Source organism: Nelusetta ayraudi, unplaced genomic scaffold (assembly GCF_046127955.1).
Source record: "Nelusetta ayraudi isolate G7.1 ecotype Tasmania unplaced genomic scaffold, CSIRO-AGI_Nayr_v1 ptg000015l, whole genome shotgun sequence".
NCBI classification, from domain to species: domain Eukaryota; kingdom Metazoa; phylum Chordata; class Actinopteri; order Tetraodontiformes; family Monacanthidae; genus Nelusetta; species Nelusetta ayraudi.
The window spans coordinates 2,269,018-2,277,500 of NW_027466065.1; the positions used below are offsets into that span (position 1 = coordinate 2,269,018).

The window sequence follows — 8,483 nt, forward strand, 5'->3', positions numbered from 1 at the left end:
AAGTAAATTGCAAATATCATATAACAAAATTAAGTAAATCTAATGACGGTTAAAACGCATTATTTTGTAATGAAATGTAACTTACACATAAAATACAACATAACATCTGTCATTGGAAATCAAGTAAAAATTTAATTAGTTTATTTGCCATAAGACAATCATCAAGTAATAGATATACAATGAAATGTAAGTAGGCTAGGCATACTCTTAAATTACAGGTAAAAACAATACTGTCATTTTATACTTCAATTATATTACATATTACCTGAGGACATGATAAGAAAATTGCAATGTAAAAAGTTTTAGGAGCCGTAATTGTGGTTTTGTACGTAAGCATATTGCATTCACTTGGCAAATAAAAAAAAATCTGTTTTTCAGTCTAATTCTTTTTTTTTGCAGACCAGTTTTTCGTGCTAATTTTTTTCTGCCCTGTTTTTTTTTATTTTGAAATCCCGGGAGAAAACAGTAGACAGATGACTCTAAGGCATGGATGTGCTCTACGGTGGTGAAACATGTCACCATGTAGCCAGTCTGAATGCACTTCAAATGCATCATTTTGTATCCATGGAGCATGACATATTTATTCAATTGATCCCGAAGAAACATTGCGATGTCGAGAATATCTGAATGAGCTTTCCTTCGAAACAACCGCAAAGTCCTCAGATGCCTACGTAAAGTTGATAAACTGATTTTAATGCCATCTATGTCACTTAAAGACAGGACTATTTCCCAGTGTCTTAAACCCATGTCAAAATAGAATTTGATTGAACTGAACAAGGTGGCCATTTTTGCTTCCATTATATCTAGCTCTCAATGAAAGAATGGATGCGATTGTTTCAGATGCTCTCTAGACTCGGGAAAATAGGGCGGAAAAAAATTAGCACGAAATACAGGGCGGGAAAAAATAGCACAAAAAACAGAAATAATTACACTGAAAAAACAGAGATTTTTTTTTATTTGCCAAGTGAATGCAATACGCTTCCGTAGTCTTGATATATGCTGATGAACTTGCAATTCTTTCGGAGATAAGGAGTGGAAGAGAAAAAGCTGGGAGTGGAGGGAGGTCTTGTCTAGTTGTGGTTTGTTGGAAGTATAAAAAACATGGCTCACACTCCAGCTGGCTCTTCACACTTTTACAGCTTCAACAGTAAAATTATAACACAACAGTAAAAATGTCGCAGCACCATAATTATTTAATAACAATAAAGACAAAAAGAAATGTTATCATACTTTGGCTAGGGCATTTTAAAATTCTAATCATGTCTGAGCAAGAATCATCTTTAAATAACAGTGAAAATTTAGTTTCTTTGCTAAAGTTCAATAAAGTGTTTCTGCAGCTGTCCACAATGTTTTTTTTAAATCTGCGGCATCAAGTTGACAACGATCTTCCCCATGTTCTTGTTGGCCTCCATGTGTCGGTGAGCCTCGGCAATGTCCTCCAGGTTGAACACTGAGTCAATCACGGGCATCAAGGAGCCCATCTGGTTAGAGAACTGTGGGAGCACTCGGTGTGTGAAAGCCTTTACCAGGTCTGCTTTGTACTGAGAAAAGAGAAGAGAAGTGAAGGTACTCAGTTAAAAGATGGGAATTGAAAAAACACACAAACACACAGTCCTATCTGGCAGCTTTCTCTTACCTGGTGGCTGCGAGAGCGGAGGAGGCTGGCGAGTAAGTGGCCTCGCTTGGACAGCAGTTTGCCCAGAAGATCGCCCTCTACTGTCCTTCCTCCCATGGTGCCGTAGAGCACCCATCTGCCATCCACTGCCAAACAGCTGACATTTTGCTCCCAGTTCTGGCCGCCGATGCAGTCGAGGATGACGTTTGCCCCCTTGCCTGCGTAATCAGAGTCAGTTTTTTTTGTTAGGATTCAAAAATTCTAATTTAGCTTAGATCTGGTCACATGCATAAAGGTAGCTCTAGTTATAAAGGTAGTAAGGCAATTATGTTTCCCTATACTTTTGTTGCTTCTCACACTTTTCCATCGTGTTTTTCTATATTATACATTTCTATACATGCAAATATTTATTTTGTCTCAGCCCAAGATGCACCGCCCTACATAAAAACACCTGATAAGCTGACAATTACCCTGATACAAAGTGGGACACAGACAAATTGGCTATGCTGTGGCATGGGAAATCGTCTGTGCAGCTACGCTACGCTCACCTCCTGTGAAGTCATGAACTCGCTGTGCGAAACTCTCCTCTTTGTAGTTAAATCCAGCTGCTGCTCCCAGATCCTCAGCCATCTTCAGTTTTTCTGGGCTCCCGGCGGTGACGATGGGCACAGCACCAAACAGACGGGCCAGCTGGACCGCAGCTGTTCCAACTCCGCTGGCGCCGGCGTGAGCCAGCACAACTTCACCCGCCTTCACCTGAGCTGTGATGGAAAGATTGTCACACAAAATTCATTTTTGTCCCACTTAAATCATGTTATCGATCTATGTTTTCTTTCTATTAGGTGTGTGAGGCTCCAAGTGAGCAAAGCAATTTCTGCCCCCTGCCCCACCCAGAATGTCAGTTTACAAGGGAAATTGTTTGTACTAAATGTGCAAAAAAAAACCAAAAAAAAACACTGTAATTGAACTATTTTGACAAATAAAACCAACGCTGCATTTTCACAATAGTTTTGCTTTCAAGAGATATACATCTTCATAATGAACGAGGAATAAATACCAATGAAAACCAGCAGCTGGAATGCTGTTAGCCAGGCCTCAGGGATTGCAGCAGCCTGGCTGAGCGTGAGATGAGTGGGAACCGGCATAAGAAGCTTCTCGGGCACAGCAACATATTCTGCGTATCCTCCTCCGCACAGCAGAGCCATGGCCCTGTCGTCTGGCTTCCAACTGCAGCTCACACCTGGGCCCAGAGTTTCCACAGTACCGGCCACCTCCAGGCCAATGATGTCACTCTCCCCTGGGGGAGCTGGGTACAGTCCTCTCCTCTGAGGAAAAAGAACAGGATGAGACTTTTTAGAATGGAAATGTATACTCTGAAGCTGAAGCTTCGGGTTCAAAATTCATTCAATTGGGACAATGGGTGAAGCTGGATATTGCCTGAGAGCAGGCATGAGCAAACTATGGCCCGGGGGCCATATGAGGCCCGTTAAGCTTTTAAATCCGGCCCACCGAAGTTGAAGAAGTGATATTAATAGTAAGTAAGTCATTAAAAAAAGCTATATTTCATCCATCTTTTCAGTGTTTATAAGAGTCATTTCACTAAAGAGCAATATACCTTGGGGCTTCAAAGATAAATATTTTGTTCATTTTCAATTGACATTAAAGCTACATAGTACGTTTCTGCCTATCCCTCATACATATTTATAGACCCCTCTGTCAAATTTTAGAACCAATTGTGGCCCACCAGTCAAAACGTTTGCCCACCCCTGCCTTAGAGCATTCCTTACTTAATCACAAATGAAAAAAATACCATAAAATATGCAAAATATAGGCTCACTTCCTTGTGATAGCAAATAGTGTTAGACTACCTTTCAAAACTTCACCGTCAAGTTTCCTTCAGAAGCTACACAAATAATTAGGCACACACACACTTTACCTGCAGTAAATCTGCCCTGTTAAGTGCAGTTGCGTGGACTTTAATTAGAACTTCCCCATCTTTAGGTTCAGGTCTGGGAATGGAGTGCAGCAGCAAGTTTTCTGGACGCCCTGGTTTCTCAACACACACTGCCTTCATCATCATGGAAAAGCTTGAGCAACACTTGTACCAGGCCTATTGACAAAACGAAACACATTCATATTAAGTTCCTCAAAAGACACTAATGGGAAAAGTTGCTTTTGTGCTACAAATGTTTGAAGCACAAAAGCAATTTATATGTTTTTCTTCTGTATAAATGTTTTACATAAGAGCAGCAGCACTCACTGTTTTGTAGGTATTTCCTAGAAGAAATCCTCCGTTTTGCAAGATGCTTTGCATTTTTGTATTCCCACCAGGGATAACTGTGAATTTATTTTACACACACACAAAAAAAACCAAAAACGTCATGATCCAGTCTAAGATTTGGGAGCAAAAAGCAGGAAAAACACCGGGAAAATTCTTTAGAGTGAGCTGTCCCAGTCGTACAAATATAGAGAGAGAATTCGACGTTTTCTTATCATAGACAGAAAGAAATGCTTATTTATTTATACGTGAAAAGGTCGGATAGATGTTTCAGCCCCATGAGACTTTCTGTATATGCTGAATGACAACGGCAGCACTGAAGCATTAAAGAAATTAAAGAAAAGGAAAAAAGAAAACACTGCATGGAAAGAGGGAATAGAAAACTATACACGGAAGCAACGGTCACTTTTAGTATTGCTATGACAAAGTGCACGTGGCTGAACTTCCACGATTGCGTTAAAAAGGAACGACCGGTTGGGTAACATGCATGCGCATTGGCGTCCATGCCTCCAGACAAGGATGGAGGTTCGTATTGGTAAAATCAGATGTCAGATGCTAAAGCCTTATTTTCGTACTATATAAAAGACAATCATTTGATTCATATGAATAAGTTCACGCTTGGCACTTTCTGGTGGAGATAATCAGCCATAAGGTTAGAAAGAAAGAAAGAAAAACTCACCAAGCAGCGATGTCAACAGTTAGTCAGTTCTGAGTGGAGTGAGCTGTTGCTGAAGTAAGGTGGGTGCCGAAAAGGAACCGCCCACCACAGGGGCAGGACCATGGGAAGGACTTGCAGTGGTGTGCACAGACATTTTGTGGAGGTGGTGCTCAAGTGGAAAAAAGAAAAAGCACAATATGCGGCACGTTGAACCGCCGACTGTGAGCAATTCTTTGTTGCCAACTATGAGATGGTAATGTAATGTAATGAAAGGAGGTTGCCTTGCTAAGTCAGGATGCCTGAGCCCTAGACCAGCCGCGGTAGTGTAGTGCGTTCGTACTCTGCGTTGTGGCTGAAACAACCCCGGTTCAAATCTGGGTCACGGCATCTTGTTTTGCACTTGCAACTTTTATGTACCACACTGCAACAAACATTCAAGCCGGTACCCAAATTTGATGTGTGTTTATATATTTAGCATTTCTGCAGAGTTGAATTTGGCAGTTTGGCAAAACTAATTAGGACGTACCTAGAAAAATTGATGCCACCGATGGTTGTTGTGGCCGAGTGGTTAAGGCGATGGACTGGAAATCCTTTGGGGTGTCCACGCGCAGATTCAAATCCTGCCAACAATGCTGTTGTCCTCCATTAAGCATATGAAAAGGAACTGGAATTCTCTTTGGATTAGCGAGCGGAATCATACTCAGCATTTATGCAAATTTCAATTTAGCAGTTTTGAAAGACTAATCAGGACGTATCTAAAAGCTAAAGGCCCAAGGTTGTCGTGGCCGAGTGGTTAAGGCGATAGACTTGAAATCTATTGGGGTCTCCCCGCGCAGGTTCGAATCCTGCCGACAACGAGGTTGCCTTTGATTGAGCATACGAAAAGAACCTGAAATTCTCTTTACAGCCGCGAGTTGAATGTTTTTGTGAGTCTACATACTTAGCATTTTCGTGAATTGCCATTATGCAGTTTGGCAAAACTAATTAGGACGTACCTAGAAAATTTGAGGCCACATGTGGTTGTCGTGGCCGAGTGGTTAAGGCGATAGACTTGAAATCTATTGGGGTCTCCCCGCGCAGGTTCAAATCCTGCCGACAACGAGGTTGCCTTTCATTGAGCATATGAAAAGAACCTGGAATTCTCTTTACAGCCTCGAGGTGAATATTTTGTGTGTCTACATACTCAGCATTTACGTGAATTTCCATGATGCAGTTGGCAAAACTAATTAGGACGTACCTAGAAAATTTGAGCTCTCATGTGGTTGTCGTGGCCGAGTGGTTAAGGTGATGGACTAGAAATCCATTGGGGTCTCCCCGCGCAGGTTCGAGTCCTGCTGACAACGAGGTTGGCTTCTATTGAGCATACGAAAAGAACCTGGAATTCTCTGTAGAGCCGCGAGATGAATGTTTTTGTGTGTCTGCATCCTTAGCATTTACGTGAATTTCCATTATGCAGTTGGCAAAACTAATGAGGACGTACCTAGAAAATTTGAGGCCACATGTGGTTGTCGTGGCCGAGTGGTTAAGGCGATGGACTAGAAATCCATTGGGGTCTCCCCGCGCAGGTTCGAGTCCTGCCGACAACGAGGTTGCCTTTCATTGAGCATACGAAAAGAACCTGGCATTCTCTTTACAGCTGCGAGTTGAATAATTTTGTGTGTCTACGTACTTAGCATTTCCATGAATTGCCATAATGCAGTTGGCAAAACTAATGAGGACGTACCTAGAAAATTTGAGGCCACATGTGGTTGTCGTGGCCGAGTGGTTAAGGCGATGGACTAGAAATCCATTGGGGTCTCCCCGCGCAGGTTCGAGTCCTGCCGACAACGAGGTTGGCTTCTATTGAGTGTACGAAAAGAACCTAGAATTCTCTTTACAGCTGCGAGTTGAATATATTTGTGTATCTACATACTCAGCATTCATGCGAAATTCCATAAAGCAGTTTGCAAAAACTAATTAGGACGTACCTAGAACGTTTTAGGCCACATGTGGCTGAGTGGTTAAGGCGATGGACTAGAAATCCATTGGAGTCTCCCCACTCAGGTTCAAATCCTGCAGACAACAAGGTTGGCCTCTATTGAGCATATGAAAAAGAAACTAGATTTCTCTTTAGATCAGCAAGCCGCTAGTTGGATGTTTTTAGTGTCTCTCCATACTTAGCATTTATGCAAACTTCCATAAAGCAGTTTGGCAAGACTAATCAGGACATACCTAAAAGCTTTGAGGTAGCCCAAGGTCTAGGACGTACCTAGAAAAATTAATGCCACCCATGATTGTTGTGGCCAAGTGGTTAAGGCGATGGACTGGAAATTCTTTGGGGTCTCCACGCGCAGATTAAAATCCTGCCGACTACGCTGTTGGCCTCCATTAAGCATATGAAAAGGAACTGGAATTCTCTTTCGATCAGCGAGCTGCCAGTAGTATGTTTTTGTGTGTGTCTATACTCAGCATTTATGCAAACTTCAATTTAGCAGTTTTGCAAGACTAATCAGGACATACCTAAAAGCTTTGAGGTAGCCAAAGGTTGTCGTGGCCGAGTGGTTAAGGCGATAGACTTGAAATCTATTGGGGTCTCCCCGCGCAGATTCAAGTCCTGCCGACAACGAGGTTGCCTTTCATTGAGCATATGAAAAGAACCTGGAATTCTCTTTACAGCCTCGAGGTGAATATTTTGTGTGTCTATATACTTAGCATTTACGTGAATTTCCATGATGCAGTTGGCAAAACTAATTAGGACGTACCTAGAAATTTTGAGGTCTCATGTGGTTGTCGTGGCCGAGTGGTTAAGGCGATGGACTAGAAATCCATTGGGGTCTCCCCGCGCAGGTTCGAGTCCTGCCGACAACGAGGTTGGATTCTATTGAGCATACGAAAAGAACCAGGAATTCTCTGTAGAGCCGCGAGATGAATGTTTTTGTGTGTCTACATCCTTAGCATTTACGTGAATTGCCATTATGCGGTTGGAAAAACTAATGAGGACGTACCTAGAAAATTTGAGGCCACATGTGGTTGTCGTGGCCGAGTGGTTAAGGCGATGGACTAGAAATCCATTGGGGTCTCCCCGCGCAGGTTCGAGTCCTGCCGACAACGAGGTTGCCTTTCATTGAGCATACGAAAAGAACCTGGCATTCTCTTTACAGCTGCGAGTTGAATAATTTTGTGTGTCTACGTACTTAGCATTTACATGAATTGCCATAATGCAGTTGGCAAAACTAATTAGGACGTACCTAGAAAATTTGAGGCCACATGTGGTTGTCGTGGCCGAGTGGTTAAGGCGATGGACTAGAAATCCATTGGGGTCTCCCCGCGCAGGTTCGAGTCCTGCCGACAACGAGGTTGGCTTCTATTGAGCGTACGAAAAGAACCTGGACTTCTCTTTACAGCTGCGAGTTGAATATATTTGTGTATCTACATACTCAGCATTCATGTGAAATTCCATAAAGCAGTTTGGAAAAACTAATTAGGACGTACCTAGAAAGTTTTAGGCCACATGTGGCTGAGTGGTTAAGGCGATGGACTAGAAATCCATTGGAGTCTCCCCACTCAGGTTCAAATCCTGCAGACAACGAGGTTGGCCTCTATTGAGCATATGAAAAAGAAACTAGAATTCTCTTTAGATCAGCAAGCCGCTAGTTGGATGTTTTTAGTGTCTCTCCATACTTAGCATTTATGCAAACTTCCATAAAGCAGTTTGGCAAAACTAATTAGGACGTACCTAAAAGCTTTGAGGTAGCCCAAGGTCTAGGACGTACCTAGAAAAATTGATGCCACCCATGATTGTTGTGGCCGAGTGGTTAAGGCGATGGACTGGAAATTCTTTGGGGTCTCCACGCGCAGATTAAAATCCTGCCGACTACGCTGTTGGCCTCCATTAAGCATATGAAAAGGAACTGGAATTCTCTTTCGATCAGCGAGCTGCCAGTAGTATGTTT

At 42.5% G+C, this 8,483-nt stretch overlaps 1 protein-coding gene and 10 non-coding genes across 12 annotated transcripts; 10 read left to right on the plus strand and 1 right to left on the minus strand.

Moving 5' to 3' along the window:
• Positions 1-114: 114 nt before the first annotated feature.
• Positions 115-4,719, minus strand: tp53i3 (tumor protein p53 inducible protein 3). 2 transcript variants are annotated; one of them, XM_076023403.1, is made up of 7 exons: positions 4,573-4,719; positions 3,876-3,952; positions 3,552-3,725; positions 2,673-2,940; positions 2,164-2,376; positions 1,637-1,833; positions 115-1,541 (listed from the first exon to the last, which is right to left on the minus strand). In XM_076023403.1, the coding sequence occupies exons 2-7, from the start codon at positions 3,927-3,929 to the stop codon at positions 1,356-1,358; spliced, it is 1,092 nt and encodes a 363-aa protein (XP_075879518.1). In that variant the 5' UTR covers positions 3,930-3,952; positions 4,573-4,719; the 3' UTR covers positions 115-1,355. The 2 variants fall into 2 exon arrangements, with proteins under 2 accessions (XP_075879518.1, XP_075879519.1); XM_076023404.1 differs by having other exon boundaries at positions 3,876-3,958; positions 4,573-4,646.
• Positions 4,720-5,101: 382 nt separating this feature from the next.
• On the plus strand, positions 5,102-5,183 carry trnas-gga (transfer RNA serine (anticodon GGA)). Its single transcript has one exon. It is a non-coding gene; the product is annotated as a tRNA-Ser (tRNA).
• A 143-nt stretch (positions 5,184-5,326) lies between these two features.
• Positions 5,327-5,408, plus strand: trnas-uga (transfer RNA serine (anticodon UGA)). Its single transcript has one exon. It is a non-coding gene; the product is annotated as a tRNA-Ser (tRNA).
• A 162-nt stretch (positions 5,409-5,570) lies between these two features.
• Positions 5,571-5,652, plus strand: trnas-uga (transfer RNA serine (anticodon UGA)). The gene has a single exon. It is a non-coding gene; the product is annotated as a tRNA-Ser (tRNA).
• A 160-nt stretch (positions 5,653-5,812) lies between these two features.
• trnas-aga (transfer RNA serine (anticodon AGA)) lies at positions 5,813-5,894 on the plus strand. The gene has a single exon. It is a non-coding gene; the product is annotated as a tRNA-Ser (tRNA).
• A 161-nt stretch (positions 5,895-6,055) lies between these two features.
• Positions 6,056-6,137, plus strand: trnas-aga (transfer RNA serine (anticodon AGA)). The gene has a single exon. It is a non-coding gene; the product is annotated as a tRNA-Ser (tRNA).
• Positions 6,138-6,298: 161 nt separating this feature from the next.
• trnas-aga (transfer RNA serine (anticodon AGA)) lies at positions 6,299-6,380 on the plus strand. Its single transcript has one exon. It is a non-coding gene; the product is annotated as a tRNA-Ser (tRNA).
• Positions 6,381-7,074: 694 nt separating this feature from the next.
• Positions 7,075-7,156, plus strand: trnas-uga (transfer RNA serine (anticodon UGA)). Its single transcript has one exon. It is a non-coding gene; the product is annotated as a tRNA-Ser (tRNA).
• Positions 7,157-7,316: 160 nt separating this feature from the next.
• trnas-aga (transfer RNA serine (anticodon AGA)) lies at positions 7,317-7,398 on the plus strand. Its single transcript has one exon. It is a non-coding gene; the product is annotated as a tRNA-Ser (tRNA).
• Positions 7,399-7,559: 161 nt separating this feature from the next.
• On the plus strand, positions 7,560-7,641 carry trnas-aga (transfer RNA serine (anticodon AGA)). Its single transcript has one exon. It is a non-coding gene; the product is annotated as a tRNA-Ser (tRNA).
• Positions 7,642-7,802: 161 nt separating this feature from the next.
• Positions 7,803-7,884, plus strand: trnas-aga (transfer RNA serine (anticodon AGA)). The gene has a single exon. It is a non-coding gene; the product is annotated as a tRNA-Ser (tRNA).
• The last annotated feature ends 599 nt before the right edge of the window (positions 7,885-8,483 follow it).

Excerpts from the sequence above, each read along its gene's own strand:
- tp53i3 (XM_076023403.1), bottom strand. The coding sequence starts at position 3,929 with ATGCAAAGCATCTTGCAAAACGGAGGATTTCTTCTAGGAAATACCTAC. Across the intron at positions 2,377-2,672 it reads CCAGCTGCTGGTTTTCATTG|CTCAGGTGAAGGCGGGTGAA; the intron begins GTATTTATTCCT and ends TTTCCATCACAG. Across the intron at positions 1,834-2,163 it reads AGTTCATGACTTCACAGGAG|GCAAGGGGGCAAACGTCATC; the intron begins GTGAGCGTAGCG and ends CTGATTACGCAG.